The sequence below is a fragment of the Nuphar pumila genome, chromosome 11 (genome assembly GCF_984573655.1).
Source record: "Nuphar pumila chromosome 11, dmNupPumi1.hap1.1, whole genome shotgun sequence".
Taxonomy (NCBI): Eukaryota; Viridiplantae; Streptophyta; class Magnoliopsida; order Nymphaeales; family Nymphaeaceae; genus Nuphar; species Nuphar pumila.
In genome coordinates this window covers 21,076,845-21,101,838 of record NC_143259.1, presented here as the reverse complement: position 1 = coordinate 21,101,838, position 24,994 = coordinate 21,076,845, and the positions used below count along the sequence as shown (strand labels likewise).

General features: G+C 37.1%; 1 protein-coding gene across 1 annotated transcript; it reads right to left on the bottom strand.

The window, feature by feature from the left end:
• Positions 1-4,098: 4,098 nt before the first annotated feature.
• Positions 4,099-24,787, bottom strand: LOC149822169 (Mitochondrial import inner membrane translocase subunit Tim17/Tim22/Tim23 family protein). Its single transcript, XM_089980077.1, has 8 exons — positions 24,235-24,787; positions 15,770-15,909; positions 15,235-15,334; positions 15,022-15,120; positions 7,005-7,352; positions 5,714-5,806; positions 5,431-5,637; positions 4,099-4,525 (listed from the first exon to the last, which is right to left on the bottom strand). The coding sequence occupies exons 1-8, from the start codon at positions 24,607-24,609 to the stop codon at positions 4,256-4,258; spliced, it is 1,632 nt and encodes a 543-aa protein (XP_089836203.1). The 5' UTR covers positions 24,610-24,787; the 3' UTR covers positions 4,099-4,255.
• Positions 24,788-24,994: the final 207 nt, after the last annotated feature.

The window sequence follows — 24,994 nt, the reverse complement described above, 5'->3', positions numbered from 1 at the left end:
AACTTCTCATGCGGGTCAAGGGAAGCATGATTTTCACCTTCGTTGTTCGCTTCTATTTTCTTAGACTGATCTTCATGAGCTACAACGAACAAATGGTTAATTAACTGCACGTTTTCAAGAAAGTCACTTGATACTTTTCTCATACATACATAGGCTTCTTCACTTTTTTATGTCAAATCTGTAACATGCATAAGTGACCTACACAGTTATTGATAACGGAAGGCTATGTGGGACTTCTCATCAATACCAGATGGACTGACATTATCTGTATCCAGCAGTTCAATCTTAGCTTGTCTCATCCATCTTCGCATTAAATATGACTCAAGTATTTCTTGTATATTCTTTTGATTAAGTGTCTTTAATGCATGATGATATAAAATACCTTTGAATTCATATATTTTTCACATACATTTAACTGTTCTGTTGTCAACATTGTATGTAACATATGCTTCTTTCATTTTCGGATGCTCTTCGCCATCCCATACAATATGATATTTGTGCATATTCTCGGTTTACATATGTCCTTCTATATTGAAATTCTTAACCTGTATAACCTTCTTAATCTATCAAATACAGTTAATGTATACAGATCTGCAGGTCGCATCAATATTTTCATGCCCAAAGTTATAGGGCGTGTGTTGAAGCATTTCACATCTTGTTCAAGTTTATTTTGTCTAAGATCGTCTACAAATAATTTATATTGTTCCATAAAACGAAACACTTTTAAACATGAATACGAGGTTTTCTTCAGTGTAGCATACATAAATTCAGTTCTTTGTGTGCTTATCATACCTACACAAAAGTATTGTCTTTCATATGTCAATGCCCACTTTTCTTTGTCTGCATATAAATTTTGTAACCACACACAGTCTTTAAGGTCGTACATCTGAATCATTTTCTCCTAATCAGACATAAAGGTGACCTCGTCTACGCTCTCAAGTACACACCTTGTAAACTTTTTATCAAACTCTGTCTTCTGATTAAATATGTGTCATATGTTCTTTGCTGCATTTTTAAAGATATGCCACAAATATAGGCGATGATGTGCATCTGGCCATACATGAGACGCTGCAGTTGTAATTGCGTAATCACCATCTGTAAGTACAACTTCATGGTGTTTCTCATTCATTACCTGTATAAATACTTTAAACAACCACTCAAAGCTTTCTTTGGTTTGGTTATACAAAAAAACATTGCCTAATATGCAACTCTATGAGTGTTGGTTCACTCTGATAAACTACGCAAATGGTCACTATTCAGTATTAATCTTCATTGTCGTATAAAAAATAAACACATCATTGAAGCATTCATAATCTACTCTTAACTTTGAATCTGTCCAAAATATATTCACAACATATTCATCTTCATCCAGTTGTATTGCACTAAAGAAACCAGGGTCATTGCTTGATTTCTTTTGTAAGTAATCAACCAAAGTACATACTTCTTCATTCTTCATGTTATTTGTCATCTTCCTTTTCAAGTGGTTTCTTAGATCCATAGGTGTAAATGACACATTCTCGCAACCATCATCTATGTGCGTGCATAAATTATATGTCTTCCTTAGTGCAATGTCGACGCTATCAGCTATTTCAACAATTACAGCATGTGTTTCAGTTACTTTATGATGTGACCTTAACATAGGAGACATAAATGAAGGTGCTAATTCATGGTTATGATCACTGATTAAAGTACGAATTACATATTTCTCATTCGGAAGTCTTCTTAACACCATTTTCGCTGGACAACCACATCTTGAATTTGGCTTGCTCCTTGTTGGATTTTCACTTGACTTCTTTCAACCTTCTTTAGAATAAACATATCTTTCTCACCACGACACCCTATGCATTTTTTGACCAAGAATACCTTATAACACTGAAGCCAAGTTTTAAGGCATAATCATTGTAAAATTTGTATGCAGTTTCCTCATTGTTAAACTGCATTCCTTCTACGGGAACAAAGTCAAGTGTACTATCATGTACATTCTCAGTGCTTGCACCTTTATCAAGTGTACTGTCATGATCGTCTACCTCATTATCGAATTAGATTTCTTCTGCTGGAACATTCAAGTCAGGAGTGAATCTAATGTCTGCACCCTTCTTATCATGTGCATCATTAGTGCACATGTTCACTTCTTCAGGTGCGTCATTAGTACAAATGTTCACTTCTCCATAACTTTTCATTGATTGAGATAAATCATCTTCACTACAACCAGATGATAAGCTCACCACTATCATAAGCAAGATATCAATTTATGTTAGCCAACGCATACATTTACTATGATTTATTCAAGATGCATATAACAATGGATACTGATTAGTTAAGCAAGTCAAAAAAACGATTGAATGAATCACAATATAAAAGCAACAATGATTTGTTATTTGCTTATACTATGCATCGAGTTGTTATTTACCATGCCAAAAAAAGAAATGATTTATCATATATGTATGTTGACAATAGCGATTCACGTGACAGTGATTTAATTATATATACGATGTTGTGAAGCGATTTCAATAGAAAGCGTTGAATGAACAGTGATTTGAATACACAAATCGCCACCGCAAGTGCGCAACAATGTAAATTTTGCAAGTACACGTTTTAAAACCATACTACAAATATCTTACAAATCGATACTAGAAAACACATAATATCTTACAAATCGATATACATATTGTATAATATATTATAAATCGATACAGCAATTCAGCATAATAGCTTACAAATCGATATTAACAAACAAAACAATATCTCACAAATTGGTAGTATGTTACTACAACCGCGGTTTGTGTTACATTGCATATACTGAGTGAATGAACGATACCGGATGGGGTAAAGACTCTTCCTCGCATTTGTAACCAAGCATTCTTGTCAACAGATCTCAGTGTTTTACAAATATCTTTAATTTTTTAACCGTCGAAAAGCCAACATCAACTTGCAATAACAAAACAACGCCTTAATGGCACTCATAATGACATACGTTCTTCAACAATAGCATGATGACATGAAAAGGTACTCACGACGCCTTAATGGCACTTGTTGGAATGTTTGTGATCATTGTTTTTTTTCATACTGCCTAACAAAAACGAAGAAGAAGAGAAGACTGTAAAAAGTGATGGCCAACAAATCCCCCTATAACGCCCACCAATGATCGAACCAGTCGATCGATTTATAGTTATCTCCACGAGGTAGGAACGAACCCGAAAATATTTTGTAACACAAGGCAGGAACGAGAAGGTGACAATGTGTTGTAACACAAGCTAAAAACCAAGGCGGAAACCTGGACTCGCGGGAATGTGCAAAGCTATTTACATGAGGACATTTCTATCAAACGCATATCTATCTTACGAGAGGACATTTCCGTCAAATGCATATCATGGGCAACATTGGCATATGAATTATCGCAGGTCCCAAGATATTCCTCCGTACACAACCGAACACACGAATTGTGTTCGGGGGCGGGGGCGTACACACAACCCTCTCTCCCCCAATACCCAGGTGTGTGCCCCTTGCCTTAAGGCCAAAGCAGCATGCTACCTGGTAGACAAGGGCCAAGGGGTTTTAACTGCACGAGAATGGGTCATATGATAGGGCACCAAATGGGTTAGCACCGACCCATTACTATATATATATATATATATGAGAAAAGGGTAGGTGTCTGACGCTGATTGTGCCTACCAAGCTTGGATAGAGTTTTCATGTTGTTTTTCAAAAATCTGACCCTACAGATGTGTTCTACATGTTCGATTTACTAGAAAATCACACTTGAATCATATTTTTTTTAGAAAAAAATGATTGTCTAAGCATTGAATATTTTTTAAAATTGTAGACCGTTGGTTTTTGAATCTTATAAAAACCTAACTTGGTGTTGGAATCAGACGATCCAAAAGTGGATTCCCACAAAATCAAGCATGTAGATCACATCTGTATGATCAGATTTTAGAAAAAATAGAAACAATCTTTTCAAAGCTCGGCAGGCATGCCGTAGACACAAAAAACATCAGACACCTACCCCTTATTATATATATATATATATATATATATATATATATATATAGAGAGAGAGAGAGAGAGAGAGAGAGAGAGAGAGCACTTTGAATAGCATTTAGAAGCAAACAGTATTTCTTTCATTCAAATCATGGGCTACAAGTATAATTAATTACAGATTCAAGGGCGTGAGAAAAAGGGAGACGCCAACCAGCTTTTGGGTTGTGAACTATGTAGAAACTTAGGAGATCAGGCCTTGAGCCAAGTCCAGTGACTAAAGCCCAGGGATAGCTTCCAAATTATACCTCTCCCCGGTAGCTAGCGATTCCTTGTCAGGTTTGTCCTGTGATGCCGACTCTGTTTTGAAGGAGCTGTCAGGCTCCAGGTAAGGGTACAACGCGTCGCCAGTTGAGGGAGGACCTGGATTGCTTATTCTGCTTGCAAGGAATCGACGAATGAGCCCCCTGAGAAAGGGTGCCATGGTGTCTGGTTCATATTCTAGGTAGTACATGATGCCACCCATGCATAAACAGAAAAGAGCCACCTGTGACAGAAAATGCTTACATAAATCATCAACAATCTCTTCACGGCCATAAACTCATCAGCACCACTAAAGACCAAATTCAAATGCAAGCATACTGGAATTGATGCATTCTGCACAAGAACAGAAACCAAATGATGAATGGGATTGTGGCATTCCACTCACTGCCAGTGCAACAGGACATTTCACGTCAAGGATTAAATAAGAAATTAAAAACGATCATAGATACCCTTTAATGACTATTGACTAGCACACTGACTCGGTTATTATAACTGATTTAGATTTATTACAGCCTCAAAGGTCAACAAAAACCCGACAAAGGAACACAAGCATTTATGCATATATCCCACATGACACAACAGAACATGCCTAAGATTATAGTCCATTTTCTTCTTCTTTGGTTTATTGTAAATTTTGGAAAAAAGAAAAGGAATCAGCTCGGGTTCACACTCTGCATGGAATGGCCATCATTGCCTTCCTATAACACCTGCTCCTCTCTCTCATCAACTGATATAAAAAACTTTTTTATTCGTATCCACTCCCTCATTACAGATCATGTTGGAACTAAGATTTTGATACAAACTAAAAATTTTAGTACAAAATATTAAGCAATCATGTGGATAGACGTTTACGTGTCCTAATTTTCAAAAAAAATTCAAATTGATGTTGTGTCCATGTCCATGTGAAAGATGAAAACAAACATCATGTTTTCCACCCTCACAGCAGACCAACTTTTAGCAGCATTTTTCGGCTGCAGTATCACCGATGGTTGCTTCTCAAAAATATCAAGATGTCAATGAACAAACTCCTCACCATTATCAAGCAGTACTTTATATGGGAAACCATCTTCTATTAAATGTATGCACAAAGACCTAATAAAAAAAAATACAATGAAAATAGTAGCATACCTCGGCATTCTTTATATCTGGAAAAAGATGACGATTTACTAAGATGTACCACAATGAGTCTCCAGCTCGTGGAAGAACATATAATGCCAATTCAGATCGTCTATTTTTCTTCTCCAAAAGCACAGATGTTCCAGCAATCCCTCCAGCAAGCCAATACATGAGCTTGTGATCTTTTGAGGCCACCTTCCTGTGTAAGCATATGACAGCCTTGCACCAACCACAAGATATATTACAGATTATATACCATATGAAAGAGTGAAATCATACGCACAAAAGTTTTTACCTGAAAAAGTCCCACAAATGCTGCTATAAATGTGGTTGAGCGAATGGCAGCTTTAAGAGCATTCCAACAGGTAAAAGCTGGAGACTCCATGAACTGGATGGATTTCAAATTAAATTACAAATGGCAAGGAATATATTCCAAGTTCACACATTCCAAGCTGTTCACATTTACTTGATAAAGTGGGTAAAGTTCTATTGGCATTCATGACTTCAAGTGGGCTAATAAGTACATATCAAACAAATCATGTAGGCATGGTGAAAGCTTTTCTTCCCAAAGATCACACAAATAAATTAAAACAAGAGCTCTAGTTCTAACCAGGGAAAGAAAAATCTCCAAAGTTACATCACACTGAAATTTTTCTGAAGCAATGAAAGAAAAAAGAAATCTGCTTAACAGAGCTTCCCGAATTCTGAAGTGTGCATTCAGTTTCTCTTAAATACTTGTAATATAAAGAATCTGCAGAGGAAAACCATTAAATTTTGTTTATTTTCAAATTTCATAAATCTATGAAGTATTTTCAGGATTTCTCTTGAAGGCCATTTTATATTTTCCTATGGCATTTAAAAAAGAAAATACATGTCAAATTTATTTGCTTGATATCTTCCAATTAATTCAAGGGAAAGAATACATAACTCCAGTTTGCTAAGTTTATCAGTAACGGTGCTAATCTTGGAATGAAACAAGGATTGGTGAAAAAGTAGAAGCTACATCTCCATCACAAGTAGAAGGGGGTATTGTGGTTGGTTGAAATAGGGTATACCTTGACTTACCAACCCATACATTTGGTGGATCGCTGAGCCAAGTCTATGGGTTTGCCAACTCTGTCTAAGATTTTAATTAAGATGAATGTTACCCCCTACAGGTGTGCAAGAAAATTTCCTCGTCAGGAGGCCTTTTCCTCACATGAGAATTAAGCCACATAAAGTTCTCAACAGTTTTTTTTTAATCCAGCTGCCAACTGAACACCAACTAAAATGTGAATATAGAAAATTAACCAAATAACACATCATTAATAAAAAGATTTAAGAAACAAAACCAAGAAAAAGGGCCTCAACTCAGCATACATATGATGATCATAGGAAAGTATCACAAGAACATTACAAGATGGAGCTTAATAATCCTCATTTACCAAAAAAATAAATCTTCATGCGTGAAAAGAATGTGCACCCAAACCAAATATGAGTGCAGAGGTTTACAACCACAGAAACAACTTCACCATGAAACTCAATCCCATGACAAATACGATAGATTAAATAACACAAAAAAATACAAAATAAGAATGCAGACTTACTTTCTGTAGACGGAGGACGACAAATGGTACAAACATCAATGAGAAGTACAGTGGAAATGTTTTTCTAAAAGTTGCTGATGCTGCATTTACATTTTGAGCTAGGCATGAATTTGTGTCTGGATGAATTATAGAACATGGAATTATAGAAGGATATTTTTCCAACTTTATAGAGATGAACCCCTTCTTGTTAGAAAGGAAGGCTGAAAGAGAAACAATGTCAAGAGGAACCCCTCGACAACAGTCACGAACAGCTTTGTACACAGGCTCCGCAACTGGACCTGTTTTCTGAATAAAATCTTGATAAGCCTTGGGAAGGCTCTCTGGCCGCATCACAAAAGCATACATCACCTACAAGACATGCAAATTTTATGCATAACATTTTAACCATGTATCATGCTTATTCAATTTGACTGGATAATATAGTTATAAATAAAAAAGCAGCTAAACATCACAGCAAAGAGAATGATAACAGTGCAATTCATTTGAGTAAGTATGAAGTTTTTTTCGTAGGAAGAAATCTATTAGAAAAAAAAATGGAGATACAGGGAGAAAAAGAGTTCTGATAAGTCACCACAAAAAAGAGCAAAAAAAAGAGATGCATCCATCAGATCCAAAGGAGCTGACTACAGTCCAGGTTAGTTCATTCCTTGCATGATATAGCATCAAGCATACCTAAAACGTGACCTCCAAGAGTTCACTAAAAGAGATAACATATGGGAAATAACGTAAACAGAATTTTGTCAACTAGCATAATTAATAGCATGGGCTTATTAGCTTCTTAATGTTTACATTCTATGAAAAATACTAGTCATACTCAATTTTAAAACTAAGAATGACTTTGAGGAAAAGACTTTTAATCTTGGTTATTTTTAAAAAATTAAATAATTGAGATTTTAAGAAGAAAACCAAAGCCAGCAAAAAGAATTCAACTACAAAGACTAGTTGATTCAATCTGAAGAACTAAAAAGAATGAGACCGGACAAAATATAAATGGAATCAAAAGGGAAATATAAATGCTTTTCTAGTTCACGAGCATATCTTAACATATGTATATAACCAATATGTGAAATACGAAACCTAGTATTGAAGAGTACTAGGACAAAAAGGAGAAAAGGAAAAGAATGGAGAAGTCTTCCTAAATGAGGAACAATATGGAGCCACAGAGTAATCATACTTATTCCACTGTAGTGGACAACAGAGAAAAAATTGTAAGTTATATGATCAGATTGAGTGTCAATGATTTTTTTTTTTTTGAGAAGGCAAATGATCATTTGTATATACATTTCAGCATACACAATTAGAGAATACATAAGTCATTTTTATAGGCTTAGGAGCAAATGACAAGCTGTTATCCGCCGCACCCCAAAACAAAATCCGTTCTTGTTATGAGTGCACGCCCATAGGCATAACGTTGCCTTCGCCATTCCCAAATTTCAGTCAGGGTTAGAGTCCTAACTCAACCAAAACTCTGAAATAGAGTCCTGAATCAACTGAAACTCTGCAAAATGGACTAATTTTTTTAAAAAAACAAGTGAAGAAAATGAAAATGGAAGTAGAAACAATAATCGGGATAGTGTCCTGATCGGATTAAGACTTTGAGACAGAGTCCTGATCAGATTGAAACTCTAGATTTTTTTTTGTTTTTCTTAAAAACAGATGAAAGAATTCTCGAAAACCAGTAAAAATAGCAACAAGCAGTGAAATCAGAACAAAGTTCTGATCCAACTAAGACTCTGGGAATAGAGTCCTAATTTGACTAGAACTCTTGGAATTTTGAATAAACAAGGTTTTAAAAGCTTTTTGCAAATTGTGTAAGAACAAGATGAAAACTGAAATCAGAATTGAAGTCCTGATCCAACTGGGACTCTAGGACAAAGTCCTAATTCGACTAAAACTCTTAAAGTTTTTGGTTTTCTGAGAAAACAAATGAGAGGATTTTAGAAAACAGGTGAAAATAAGATAGAAATTGAAGTCAGGTTCAGAGTCCTGATCTGACTAGGATTCTAAAGAACAATCTTAATTCGACTAGAACTCTGAGAATTTTTTGTTTTCCGAGAAGCAAATGATGAGATTTTAAAATGACTTTTGAAAATAAGTAGAAATGAAACAAGAAAATGAAATCAGGATAGAGTCCTGATTCGATTAGGACTCTGGGACAGAGTCCTAAAATTTTGAAACTCTTTATTTTTAAAGGTTCTTAAAGGAAAACAACAAGATTTTGAAAGATCTGCTCTTAAGCTGATGAAGATGAGCAAAATACGAGACCGAGATCAGAGTCCTGATCAATTGGGACTCTATAATAGTCCCGGAATTTTGAAACTTTGTGATAAAATTGTAACAATTTTGAAATTTGGTTTTTGAAAAGATAAATGAAGAGATTTTTGAAAGATTCTCTCAAAATTGAAATCAAGGTCAGTGTTTTGATCCAACTGGGACTCTTTGAATAGAGTCCTGGTTCAACTAAAACTCTGAGTTTTTTACTTCTTTCGAAAGATTTTAAAAGATTTTCTCAAAAATAGGTGAAAACAGTAACGAAAGATAGAGTCCTAATCCGACTGAAACTCTGAAATTTTGGGTCAAAACGAAAGATTTTGAAAGGTTTTCTAAAAAAACAGGTAGAAATAACAGTAAAACATAGAGTCTTGATCCGACTGGGACTCTGAAAAAGAGTCCTAATCCAACTGGGACTCTGAGACTTTGGCTCTTTTGAAAGTCAGATGAGAAGGTTTTTCGAAAATAAGTGAGAAACAGGAGTAAAAGATAAAATCGGAATAGAGTCCTAGTCCAACTGAAACTTTAAAATTTTGGCCAAAATGAGAGGAATGGACAAAAGGGGTAGGGTTACTTCTGTATTAAAACAGAAATGGAATTTTGAAAAGGCTTAAAAAGGTGAAAAGACAGAGTCCTGGTCCGAATAGGACTCTGAAATTTTGAGAAATTTGAGAAATAAAGGAATCCGGAAGCGACACCACCTAGATGGGTCTCATCTAAGAACTGAGATCAGTTAAAAATTGATTTTTAAATGAATTCAGATTGTTTTGTAAAGAAAATATTTTGAAATAAAAGAATATAAGATCTTGGAGGTTAACAAATGACAAAATATCGATATAAAACCCAGGTATTTGAAAATGATTTTGAAAAAAAAAGTTTTAAAATCGAATCTGGATTTAATATTTTGAAAAACAGGAGTATTGGATCTCGAAAATGAGATGCAATGCCATGAAATTACATGCAATGACATACAATGATGTGAGATGATATGAAATGATATGCAATGAGATGCAGAAGGCAAACCCTGGATAAGGGATTTGAAATCCCGGACCCCTGGTAGAGATAAAGATTTGAACATTTCTGTTCGCAAGGCAAGAATTGATGATTGAAATCGAGCCAAAATAGATATTAAATCTTGATTGCAAGATGAAGTATTGAAATTTATTATAAAATTTGGGCTATGAACAGCCCTGGCTCAGATATTCGACTAGTTGGTTCCCTGCAGGCTGCAGAGAGTGGGTCCCAGTGGCAAAGGAAAGGGCTTGTGAAGGTGAAAAATTGGGGGTGTTTAAACATGTGTTCATTTCCAAGTCTGTCTTCAACCATGAGCTTTAAAAGAACGAAAATTCTTTTGTCTTATCCAAGCATAAAATGTATCACAAAAAAAACTTATACTCATAGCGCGATACAGATGTCGGATGATCAAGAATCACTGTTTTTTCCGTCGCTCTGATACCAAGTTGTAACACCCCAAAATCACGAACTTGTAATCTTTTAGGAAAAAATTGAAGCTTTGCAAAAACTCTTTTTTCAGAGTTTAAAATAGCAGTTCAACGAAAAAATAATGCTTGAAATAACAAGTCAACGGACCTTGGGCGTATTACAGGTGAACCTTCCTTTACACAATAGATTTGTATCTTTAGAGTTGTATCTTCATATAAGCATTAAAACTATATAGATTCAAAACGAGGTTTTTTCTTTGATAATTAAGGTTTATACAAAAGATGAATTTCCAAAGAAACCCTTATGCAAAATTACAAAATGTGCTCAGGAGCGAAACGCCAGAGAAAGATTGGGATCTTGATATCATCACATCATCGCACCATCGTTTGTCATATCGACTTAATCATCACATGTACCCCATAAAACGAGTCAGACTTATAAAAATTTGTTAGGTGCATAGATATCAAAATTCAGAACAAGATTAACATATGTGTTGTTTCTTTCGTGATGTACAGTTTAAAATAAGTAAAATGAGCATGATAATCTTGTTTTGATATTAACTGTCTTAAGGGTATCCACAGAAAAAACGTAGAAACAACAGAGACTGACTGGGGGTTTGTTATTCTATATATTTTAATGCCTTGAACAACTAGTTGAGTCCACTCCTAAGGGGACGGCCAATGATCGATATCGAATTCCCCAAAAGCATATATGACAAGGGATGCATCCGAACTTCTGTAGAAGCCAATGGGATTTACCTCCTAGGATAATTTTTGGTAGCCTCATCCCCTAACTCTGATGATCGGGGACACCGAGTCATTGCTACTCAAAGATCGCAGTTGTTAACATCCTGTCCATCGGAGTTTTTGTACCATCTCATCCTCTCCCTTGACGAAACCAAAGAGATGAATGGGTATATTAGGTTCTATTTTTAACTGACGACCCATTCTATATGCTCTAGTCTTTCAAACCAAATCGAGTATCTTGCTTGTAAAGGCGAATCATCACTATTTATATGATTTTTTTTTAATCATTGTGCATTTTCACGCTACGAGGTTACCATAAACCTCTCATCCAAATCATTGTAGTACTAACATGTCGTGCATGTCTGATAGTACCACTACGATAAGAGGAATATCGGTTTCTAAGAAAGAAAACTCAACATTTATTTAGAAATTTCAATGTTCTGCACTTTAAATTGGAGAATATCCGAGTCATTTCGGATACAAAAGAGAATGACCGGACGTACATACCACCTAGGGCTACATAGTCGAAGCCTTTCTATTACGCAGGTTGGAGGAAAAAACTCAGTTGCAAATACGCATACACCAAGTACTTGTTTTTGCTTTTCAAGACGGCGAATAGTACGAGTTTGAAATCTCGCATATGAAATCCTTTTTAAAAATAAAGACTTGGTGAGGATACACAAATCTGCATCTTTAAAAACATGCAAGCATAATATAAAGTAGGCAGGAGTACGCAAAATTGCGTACTTTATAAAGTTATATATATATATATATATATATATATATATATATATATATATAGACTACATATATATTAAAGCATAAGTCTGTGCACATTACAGCGCAGCGGCAAAGTAAATGACATAAAGCAAGGCCCAATGTGTGAAACCACACATCGAGCTAAATAAATTACGTAAGCGATACACGATATAAGCAGTAGTCTATGCACATTACAGCACGACGGTAAAGTATATGACATAATTCAAATGGACAAAAATACGTAAAATTGCGTCCTTAAGTTAATAGCATATATATATATATATATATATATAATACGTATAAGTTAGAAGTATTCCATCATTTGTTCTCGTATGCAACTTTTCTCTACCTCGAAGATGGTATGACTCGCTGACGATTATGAGCGTAGGTTCTTAATGGCTCATGCCTTGGTAAATGTGTCATGCCTGTTGTGTCGATATGGAGCGCTAAAAGGATTATGTTAAGCTGCATAAAGGATGGTATTAAAACTTTATCGTGACAATGATTGTGTCGCAAGGGTCAAACTTGAACCCAGTTCGAGCCAACCAAACCGAGTCGAGCTCGGTACAAGAGGCGGGGGGTAAAGCATGACTGAGCTAGACTCAGATTACTAACCGAGCCGGCTCGGTCTGAAAGCGGAGACTGAGCTGAGCTCGGTTCCAAACGAGCTTAGCTCGGCAGGCTAGGCAACCAAACTGGAGGGGGTGGGCTCGGTGGTCAGGCCGAGCCCGACCTAGTCCCAACCTTGTGACAGGACCAAGCCTTGCTTGGTCCTTCAGTAAGGGGGGGCTGACAGGGGAGGCGACAGGAGAGTGGCCTCAGCCACCCCCTATCGATTGTCCTAGCAAAGCAGCAGCAGCAACCTATGGTTACTGCTGAAATAGAGGGTGTTGGGCACCCTCTGTCCTGGAGAGCCAAAGTCTAGGCGATGTCGCCACTTCCGAGAAGGAGAGGGAAGAGGGAGCAGTGGCACCCGCGTGGTGCTGCTGCTTCTGGCAGGGCGGCGGCACCAGGCGGTGCCGACACTACCAAGAAAGAGAGGGAAGAGAGAGTGACACCTGCGTGGTATCGCTGCTTCTAGCAAAGCAGCGGTGCCGCCACTACCGAGAAGGAGAGGGAAGAGGGAGCAACGACACCTGCATGGTGCCACTGCTTTTGGCAGGGCAGGGCCACCAGGCGATGCTGCCACTACCGAGAAGGAGAGAGAAGAGGGAGCAGGAAGCGTACCTAACGAGAGCAGCGTCAGTCCGGGTGTGCCGGCGATAGGAAGAGGAAGACGAGGGGGGAAAGAAGAGGAAGGAGAGAGGCGGGAGGCGTCGGAAGAACAAGGGGAGGTCGAGGCTCAGGTGACCGCGTCGAGGGCCTGGTGTGGCTCAGGGAGAAATCGAGGGGAGGGGGTTCTGATTTCGTAAAAAGAACCCCCCCCCCCTACGGGGATTTAAATAGGCCACGCTAAGCGTGGTTGCCCAAATCCGGGTTGGATCTGGTCGGATCCAACCTGGATTCAAATTTATTTATTTAGTTATTTATTATTATGTTTTTTTTAAAGCTCGAGTCTTACAGAGGGAGTCCACGACTCAAGGAGTAGCTTCAAAATTGTGGGTCCCACAACCCAAAAAAAGCCAAACCCCCTTAACAGTTTGGGGACGACTTTTCTCGAAAGTAGATAATAACGGTGATGTTATAGGTCCCCCCACCTTTCCTCCAACCAATCACAATTTCCTCCCTTCCCAAATGAGAGAGCCCTATGATTGTGGCTCTCTTTCCTTGATCCTTTCCCCTTCCCTTGTCCATCGTAGTCGCCTCTCCTCCCCCAATCAGGTTTCCCGTGATGATTAACGGCTGGAACGTGAAACAAAGGGACTCCTTTTGCTGAAAAATGGTGGCCCTGCCAGGTTCCTGGTTTTTCCGGCATCATTCTCTTCCTTCTCTAGTTTTTTCTGATGCCACTGCATCACACCAATCCTGCTCTACGACTGCCATCGATGGGCCATTTGTTGCAGCACGGTCATGCCCCTTCCTCCTTGAACGTTCTGCATTTTCCTCATCACTATTCCCTGACGTTCTTTAATCATCTGTCTCTTGACACGCCCTGCTGGTTTTGCCGATGAACCATTCATAATCAATGCCCCCTTGAACTTTTTGTGGCCCTCCCTTTCACCACCGCCCTGATTCAGCAATGGAGCTGTCAACTGGGAGCCGCCTAATAGCTTTTGTACCCCGTTTGCAAGCAACCCTGGGTTTGCAAACAATGAGGTTTGGGTTATTTGTCCTACTTCAGTACACATGGAAGCATAAAAAACTATTCTACTCTTGAATCAGACAGTGTCTACATTCTAGAATATGCATACAAAAACAGAAATTGGGGATCTTAATACAACAAAAACAATTGGCACAGTGCCAAGAATGTTATGTCACATTATCCAGTAAAAGGATACTCTTATAAAAGAACACTCTTATAAAAAAACATACATTTCAACTGAAAGAAGCCATTGAGTAGCCGATCTTAGGCAGCAGAATATAAGGTAACAGAAGTTGACTGCTTCATGCTGTACACAATGCCTCCTGTCGCTAATTCTGTGTTTCCTTAATAACATATTATATGAGGTAGACAACTAGAAATTATTGCTTTAACAACATAGCATGAAAAGGAAACTATAGTGACGCATTTACATTGAAATATCAGCACCTCCCTTTCATACAAAGTGATATTAGTATTTTTTTTTACCAAATCAAACATTAACTCAACACTTTGAACTATAACATATTGATGAATGACTGTTCAAGCTCAATCTCACCTGGCTACAAGCTAATGCAAATAGCAAAGAATCTCCATGACCCCAGTGACTCCCCCAAAAGTGAAACTTATTCTTCGATTTAGCTGAATTATATGCACACTGTAAAATCCAGTAATAAGACAAATTCAAAATTACAGAACAAGTATCAAGCATTGTAACATACCATGACAGCCATAAAAATAATGAAGCAGAAATCAGAAACTGTTTCTCTACCTGTGCAAGCCTAGCTAGGAGATAAAGTGCAAGAGTGCGTCTCCTGCTGGAGCCATCTAATGCTAAAATTGATAAACCCGCAATTGTACCCGCTAATATTCTGTTTTATCCTTCATCAATGTCATTAGATGTTCATAGAAAACATGGCATTAAACTCAATAGTTCAAAATAAGGATACAAGTTATGTTCAATGTAAAGAATAATCTACAGTTGGCATGAAGCTTCCGAACAGAAACAAAATACCAGCAAAGAAATATGTGACAGTTCAACCAAGTGAGAAAAGACTAATACATTAGGATATCTCCAAGAGCCTAAAGTTAGGCCATTGTAACTAGCTCACACCAAACCATGGATCAAACAGCCTTAATCAACTCACAAACACAGTGTCAAGATTGTAAGCATATATGATCACTCTTGATATGATATCATATCAGTGAGCCCAAAGTTGGCTAGGCCACAAGAACTTCCTATGCCATTGGAAGTAAAGTATGAGATTAATAAATAAAAAAGCAAATAAATGCATGTAAAAACTTACGCATTAGAAGGTGTCTCTTTCTTTTGTATCCTCCTAAGCAAACATCTGAGAGCATGATAGGATCCCGTAAATCCACCAAAAAGCAACCCAATACGACACGCTTCTTCTCTTACTATCAAGTCTTTCTCGGAAACAAGTTGCTGTGAAAAAGAAAAACACCAATACAAGAAGGATGAAAGTCTCATGAGATAAATATCAATCATCTCGTGACTGTGTTTTAATCCATCGATTTTCACAAATTTGAATTGTATATACATGCACATGCACATGCACATGCACATACACATACACTCATGCATAGTGCAGTAGACACACATCCACATGCATATATGTACATTCAGATGTGTTCTGTATTTTTTTTATAGACAACATATAAATTCACAAGTAAAGAAAAACAATTTTCATAATTAGACACAATGTGTGTTTCCTAATTAACAAACCATGGCAAACACATCTACAGGGTTTAATTCAGTAGGCTTGAAACTTTTTTTAAAATTTTGATGACAAGATTAGATGGAATGATACTATTGATAGTAACAAGGAGCATACAAGCATGCGTGGACACATACACAAACAAGGCTCCATGTTGGCAGTAATAGAGTGGCTGGCTCTATACTTCATTAATCATCGCATCGATGTGTTGGCTTTGCCATTTGCTTGTGATGCTCTCTCCATCTGGAGTATACCCACTTCCTATAGAGTTGTGGTTAGGCTACCCGGATAGGATAGATTGCTTCCAATGACACCATTACATTCTTAGAATCTCCACAATGTGACTTTATTAAAGGAAGAAGTCTCATGGACTGTGTCTATCTGGCGCAAGAGTTAACTCATGATCTGAACAGAAAGGTCTATGGCAGAAATGTTATATTAAAGTTAGATATGCAAGAAGTGTTGTCTGGAGTGGTCCTTTCTTTTTGCAGTCCTCAGGCACTTTGGATTTTCTGATGCTTGGATTGCACTCATTGAAAGAATGTTTTCAAATTGCTGGTTTTCTCTCCCGGGTCAGTGCATGAGAAGTAGATGCATGGGAAGCAAGGCAGGCAGCAGTCCCACAGGCAAGGGAAAGAACATAGTCACCTCCTAGCCAGATAAAGACAACTTTGCAAACCAGTCCCTCAGCCCTTAATATATATATATATATATATATATATATATATATATACAAGGAGAGAGAGAGAGAGAGAGAGAGAGAGAGAGAGAGAGATCACTAGGGCTGCTGGAGGATATGGTACATCTATGGTACCAAAGCTAAGCCTATATACATTAGAGAACATTTAGGAATACTATGAATAAAAAATATTAGAGAATATTATTTAAGACGGCTTGGACATGTTGCACAAAGACCTATCACCACACTAATAAGAAAGGTTAAAACAATGCAAGTAGGAGGAATTAGGACAACAGGATGCTATTGAAGACTTGCAAGGAAGCAGTGAGAGGTGACAACACAACGATGCTGTCCATAGATCAAATTTGTTTGTGGATTGGATTTCACTTGATTGTCTACAGCTCCTTTGTGTGTGCTAGGGGTAGAAGTTTTGTATAAATGTATCACCATGTTATTAAGTTTTTTTTTTTATTTAAGTTATTTTCTTTATAAGAGGTGGAATAGAATAACCCAGTTGAAGTGTAATGATCATACGTCTGTAATGCATTGTATGTCGCATAATAGGTCTCATTCTTCTACCCTTTCTCTGGAGTCTATGGCTATTCATAGCTACTACCTTGACACCAAAGAAGAGTTTGATCCAATATTTTATTTATGTCCTAGTTGATCATGATTCGGCATTAGAAGTTTATTGATTGTTCCCCAATAACCAAATATTTTTTTCTATAAATACTGCATATTTGATTTCATCCATAAATTCGTTTTCTTCCCTATGAGTTCCAATATCTATAAAAATTAGAATTCTTATTGTTTCTATCTTATTCTTATAGTATGAATATAGCAATTAGTTATGTATGGATGATGAGATTCCATTGATACGGAGCCAATCCTATTACTAAACATTCAAATTTGCGTGCATCCAGCAAGAATTGAACCTACGAATTTGCCAATTATGAGTTGGGTGCTTTAACCATTCAGCCATTGGATGCTTCGCGGAGACTCGTCATCAATGGGGGTTGTCTTTGTGTAAGTGGATTTCAATTGAAATATAATCTTTTGTTTAGGAGAAATCAATGAAACGACATCAATTCAAATACAGGATTTGAATTGAGAGAGATCAAGAGTTCTCGTTATTTCTTAGATTCATGGACTAAATTTGATTCAGTGGTGTTTTTCACTCACATTTTTTTCCACCAAGAATGTTTTGTGAAACTCCTTGGCCCCCAAACTTGGAGTGTCCTGCTTTCACGTGATTCACAGGGTTCAACAAGCAATCGATATTTCACGGTCAAAGGTGTATTACTGCTTATAGTAGTGGTCCTTATATATCATATTAACAATTGAAATATGGTCAAAAGAAAAAAATCTCTATTTGATGGGGCATCTTCCTATACGTATGAATTCCATTGGACCCAGAAATGATACATTGGAAGAATCTTTTTGCTCTCCCAATATCAATAGGTTGATTGCTTCGCTCCTGTATCTTCCAAAAGAGAAAAAGATCTCTGAGAGTTGTTTCATGGATCCGAAAGAGAGTACTTAAGTCCTCCCAATAAATAAAAAGTGTATCATGCCTGAATCTAACTGGGGTTCGCAGTGGTGGAGGAACTGGATCAGAAAAAAGAGGGATTCCAGTTGTAAGATTTATAATGAAAGAGTAGCTGGAATTGAGATCTCATTCAAAGAGAAAGATATCAAATCTCTAGAGTTTCTTTTTGTATCCTATATGGATGATCTCCACAAGGACCATGGTTGGGAATTGTTTGATCATGTTTCTCTGAGGAAGAAGTGAAACATAATCAATTTGAATTCGGGACAGCTATTCGAAATCTTAGCGAAACACTTGATTTGTTATCTCATATTTGCTTTTCGTGAAAAAAGACCAATTGAAGTGGAGGGTTTCCTCAAACAAGGAGCTGAGGCAACTATTCAATCAAATGATATTGAGCATGCTTCCCATCTCTTCTTGAGAAACAAGTGGAACATTTCTTTGCAAAATTGTGCTCAATTTCATGTGTGGCAATTCCACCAAGATCTCTTCGTTAGTTGGGGGAAGAATCATCACGAATCGGATTTTTTGAGGAACATATCGAGAGATAATTTGATTTTGTTGGACAATATGTGGTTGGTAAACAAGGATCGGTTTTTAAGCATGGTACGGAATCTATCATCAAATATTCAATATGATTCCACAAGATCTATTTTCTTTCATTCTATCCAATTGAAAGGATCTTTTGATCAATCCAAAGAGAATTTTGATTATATTAGTAATGAGGATTCGGAACGAGGAGATGCGTAAGAAGGTAGGCGTTGCACCCATTGAAAATAAGATGAGAGAGAATCGTTTACAGTGGTTTGGACATATTCGGCGAAGGCCCAATGATGCTCCAGTTAGAAGGTGGAGAAATGGGAAAATATATTAGTTAAAAGAGGTCGGGGTAGGCCTAGGAAGACTTGGATGGAGATGATAGGAAAGGATATGAATTCTTTGAACCTCACCGAGGACATGGCATTGGATAGAAATGATTGGAGGAGAAGGATTCATGTGGAAGACCCAGAATGATTTTCTTTTTTGGTTCATATCGCCGACCCCAATTGTTTTGGAATGAAGGCGTAGTTGTTGTTGTTGTTGTAGTAATGAGGATTCGGAATATCATATATTGATCAATCAAACAGAGATTCATCAACTAAAAGAAAGATTGATTCTTTGGGATCCTTCCTCTCTTCAAACGGAACGAACAGAGATAGACTCAGATCGATTCCCAAAATACCCTTCTGGATATTCCTCAATGTTTCGTCTATTCACGAAACGTGAAAAGCATATGAATAATCATTTGTTTCTCAAAAAAATTGAAGAATTTCTTGGGAATCCTACAAGATCAATTTGTTCTTTTTTCTCCAACAAATGGTCAGAACTTCATCTGGTTTTGAATGCTATGGAGAGGTTCACTAGAGATCAGAAATTATTGAAGAAACAACAAGATGTTTTGTTCTTTTGTCCCTTTCAAACGATCTAAAAAGAAAGAAATGGTTGATATATTCAAGATAATTATGTATTTACAAAATACCATCTCAATTCATCTTATTTCATCAGAACTGGAATGTGATATGGTTCCGAGGGATGAACCGGATATAGACAGTTCTAATAAGATTTCATTCTTGAACAAAAACCCATTTTTGTGATTTATTCCATTTATTTCATGACCGGAACAAAGGGAGATACACGTTGCACCATGATTTTGAATTAAAAGAGAGATTTCAAGAAATGGAAGATCTATTCACTCTATCAATAATCGAGCATGATCTGGTGTATCATAAGGGATTTGCCTTTTCTATGGATTCCTACAGGTTTGATAAAAAAAATTGTGAATAAGGTATTCAACTTCAGGGATGAACCGAAAAAGAACTCTTTATTGGTTCTACCTCATTTTTTATGAAGAGAATGAATCTTTTTATCGAAGGATCAGAAAAAAATGGGTCTGGATCTCCTGCAGGAATGGTTTGGAAGACCCAAAACCAAAAATAGTGGTATTTGCTAGCAACAACATAATGGAGGCAGTCAATCAATATAGATTGATCTGAAATCTTATTCAAAACCAATATAGGACCTATGGGTACATAAGAAATCTATCGAATAGATTCTCTTTAATGACTAGATCTGATTGCAACTTCAAATATGGAATTCAAAGGGATCAAATAGGAAATGATACTCTGAATCATATAACTATAATGAAATATATGATCAACTAACATTTATCGAATGTGAAAAAGAGTCAAAAGAAATGGTTTGATCCTCTTATTTCTTCAATTGAGTCATACTGCATATAGATACAAATGGTCCAATGGGAGCAAGAATTTCCAAGAGCATTTGGAGCATTTTGTTTCTGAACAGAAGAACCATTTTCAAGTAGTGGTTGATCGATTATGTATTAATCAACATTCGATTGATTGGGCCAAGGTTATCGACAAACAAGATTTGTCTAAGTCACTTCATTTATTTTTGTCCAAGAAGCTTCTCTTTTTGTCTAAGTCACTTACTTTTTTTCTTTGTGAGTATCGGGAATATCCTCATTCATAGGTCCGAGATCCACATCTATAAATTGAAAGGTCCGAATGATCAACTCTGAAATCAATTGTTAGAATCAATAGGTGTTTAAATCGTTCATTTGAATAAATTGAAACCTTTCTTATTGGATGATCATGATACTTCCCAAAGATCGAAATTCTTGATCAATGGAAGAACAATATCAACATTTTTGTTCAATAATATACCAAAGTGGATGATTGACTCATTCCATACTAGGAATAATCACAGGAAATTCTTTGATAACACTGATTCCTATTTCTCAATGATATCCCACGATCGGGACAATTGGCTGAATCCCATGAAACCATTTCATAGAAGTTCATTGATATTTTTTTTATAAAGCAAATATACTTTGATTCTTGAATAATCCACATCATTTCCTTTTCCCTTTTTTTTTCTTCTTCTTTTACTTTTTCTTCTTCCTTTTCTTCCTCCTCTTCGTTTGGCACCTCCTCCTCTTCCTTTTCTTTTTTTTCTCCACCTTTTTCTTCTTCAATTTCTTCTTGTTGCAATAGTTGGTGGACTGTTGCTGCAACAGCCAGGCACTGCCAACCACTGGCTGTCACCGGCAGACTTCCAAACATGGAGGCACTGAGAGAAAAAGAGAGTTTGACCCTATCAAACATGAGCACATGCCTAAACTGGCATACACCAAACAATTATATATAATATAATATTATATATATACACTTATGGAGAGAGAAAGAGAGAGAGGAGGAGGAAAACAATTTTGGTTCTAAATCACAATACCATAGTGGTACCCTCTCTTATTTGCTTGGATTTAGCTGCCAAATGTTAGATCTAAACATACAAATGTGTTTACATGGTTTGTTTACTGCATTAATGGGCTGTCATGTCTTATATCATAACAATCCATTTCAAGATGGTGAAAGATGGATAGCTCATAGTTCATGAATATAAGGATGATTTAGTGAATGGCCAAAAACATCATGTTGGAGTCGACTTTAACACATGAAAATAGTAGATAGAACATGCTATACATGACACAAAGGTTTTAGACATCAGACCTATGTAAATCAATGGTTCCCCACCATAAGTGATGCAGCGTTCTTGGGGAAAAAGAATCGATTACCACCTGGAATCGGTGTGGCTTATGCTGTCTTGGGTCCAATCGGGTCCTGACCTGCATCAATAGATTTTGGTGGTTCGCTCTTTGTGTGCATGCATGTATGTATATCTATAGCCAACAAGTAGGTAAATGACAAGAAAAACACCATATATACTCCCTATGCATCTTCTACATTCCCATGTGTCACACAAACAACATAATTACTAAAACAAATGAGATTGGAATTTCAAGTCATCAGTAAGCCATCACCTTTAACCCATTGTCACAATATCGGCTATATATAACTTATATAACAAGATATATAACCACTCAATCTAAATCCTATAAATTTTTTTAAAAAAAAAGTACTATGATATACATGGTCACAAGTCAATATATCGATAACTTATAGTTTACCACCTATGTCACATGGATACTCCACTTTGCCTCCCGTTCCATATCCCCTTATATACAAGTCATATTGGAAACTTCATCAAAGTGGCTGTATCCCCCATATCATCAACTGTATCCATGTGACATATTTTGCCACCCATATCATATATCGACTATATGTAGCTTATATATCGTTAATTTATTGACAACCTAGTTAGTATGAAAATATATAAAAAAACAATAAATTTGAGGCACTAAATCAATTTTATTAGTTGCAATCATCAGCTAATCTTGAGAACAAAAATTTAAATAAAGAATGTTATAAACCCATGTGAACTTGGTTGAAGACAAAAAAAATTGCAAAAGTAAGGCTTTCATAAGGCAATTTTCATAGCATCAAGTGTTTAAGCGAAAGAGAAATAGAAAATAAAAACCACTAAAATAATGGAAGGCACCAAGGAGAACTTATATAATTAAGAAGACTAGACCTCCAACCACGACAAACACATAAATTGAAAGGAAAAAACCGGAAAAAAAAAACATAACATATGGAAGTATTAAAATAATTACTTTCTACAAAAGTGGGTAAGCTAATATAAATAAATTGAGGAATCATGAACTTTCAGAAATGAGTTCCTTAAATATTGGTTTCTTCCTAAACCCACATCATTTTGGAAAACAAATTTGAAAGAAAAGGATGGTGATTTTCTGTTTATAGAGTATCGTGATATATCAAGATACCTTTTTTTGTTGTCGTTTTTTAAGAAATTTATAGGTTTTGAAGCAAATGGCAATATATCAGCTATATATAGTCGATGTTACCATGGTGATATATCATGATACTCGAGTAAAAATCAAGTTTTTTACTTGTATTTTTCTTTCTTTTGAAAATTTAACCTTTCAAAATAATGTAAATAAGCAAAACTAGAGATTTTTGGGGGTTCAATTTAGAAGGATAAAAGAGTATGATTTCTCAAGCCACATGGTTGATCCTCTTCGTACCTTATAGTTTTGAAATATGCAAACATAGAGTGTAATTTAATATGTAATTGCACTGAATTTTATGTCATATGTTTGTTTATTTTCAATAACAATTGGAGATTATATAGTCAGTGCATGAATTTGATATTTCTTTGTGTTTAATAGCAACTTGTTTGCCGATAAATTAACAATATATATAGGCTGATGTAGCAGATATGCAATATGAATGGCAAGCAACCAAATCCAAAATTCTATAAAAGAATGAAGGCAAAGACAAACTCCAATCTTGCAACCCCCAAACACCTTAATTTCCTTAAATCTCTCTATACATTTAATCAAGAAAACCCTTAGTTATAAGCACGCATTCCATATATCAAGCAACCACTACAAAATCTCAAAAACTTTAATTCCGGCGAGAGGACAGGCAAGAAGACAAAAAAGAAAAAAAAAGAGAGAGAAAGATGCAATTCGATTATAAACCGATACACTACTTTAACATCCCCAAATTTTGTCTTTTCGTTTGTTATCTTTCTGCACGAAACCCTGATTTCACTAGCCGAAGAATCATATATCAAAAGAGCGATAACAAGGTGTTCGGAAAATTTAAAACAAAAAAAAAATGCATCAATAAAAACTTCAAAAAATCATTGCATCAATAACTCAACCGCCCCTAAATTCTTCTTGTTCGTGAGCAATTCAAAACCCGCAAAATTCAGTGAGCAAGAAATGTATTTTATGCATGTCTCCTAGCATCAAAAACCGAAAGACGAAGAAAACAAATCGGCGAAAGAAGATTAAAGGAGACAAATTAGGGCAGCACGAACCTTCAGATCGAGGAGGGAGGCGTAGGATTGGCCGCGCGCGAGCTTGAAGGCGCGGAGGAGGATGCCGATCCCGACCCTGACGCCATATGACAGGAGGAAGCTCTGGCAAAGGTTGCCGACGGAGTGGGCGACGCACGACTCGTCGGGATGGCGATCGCACCGCGGCGACAGCGACGGCGACGGCGACGGCGACGGCGACGGAGACGCCCGGAGGAGGTCGCCATCGGGCGGAGGCGGCGGGCCCCGCTGCCGCCGCAGCGCCTCTCGCAGGAGCTCCTCCGCCCTCCGCTCAGCCGCCTCACCGTCCCTCGCCCGCGCGGCGTCGCCGGGCGATGGCGGATGAGATCGCGAGCGGGGAGAGCGCGGGGAGGGCATCGTGGGGGAGGATGGACGGTTGGAGAGGCCTGAGCATTGAAAATCGACGGCGGAAGAGGGTTAGGGGTCCCGCCGTAATGGGGCCGTGAGAAGAGGCCACACCCGTACGGCGAGAAACGGGAATCACGTAACCGTCGTCGCGATTGCCCGGATCGCCTAAAACGAGAGCTTCCTCGTCGGACGGGTACATTTATTGTGGGTCCCATTTGAACCAGGTGTGGGCCCCAACCGCTTTCACTGACAATGTACTGCACTATTTGTTGGGAAGACAACTTATGGCAGAAACGGACCTAAGTTATCTTGGATGGCTTGTTCAAGAAAATGAACAAAAAGGACGCAACAGTTCTATTCGTTCTATAACAAAACGTTTGTTTTGATTGTATTC

What these genes read in the sequence shown, in the direction of transcription:
- LOC149822169 (XM_089980077.1), bottom strand. Translation starts at nt 24,609, where the DNA reads ATGCCCTCCCCGCGCTCTCCCCGCTCGCGATCTCATCCGCCATCGCCC. An exon ending in CCTCCCTCCTCGATCTGAAG is followed by an intron (nt 15,910 to 24,234) that starts GTTCGTGCTGCC and finishes TCTTTTTCACAG; the next exon opens with CAACTTGTTTCCGAGAAAGA. An exon ending in CAGATATAAAGAATGCCGAG is followed by an intron (nt 4,526 to 5,430) that starts GTATGCTACTAT and finishes TTTCTGTCACAG; the next exon opens with GTGGCTCTTTTCTGTTTATG.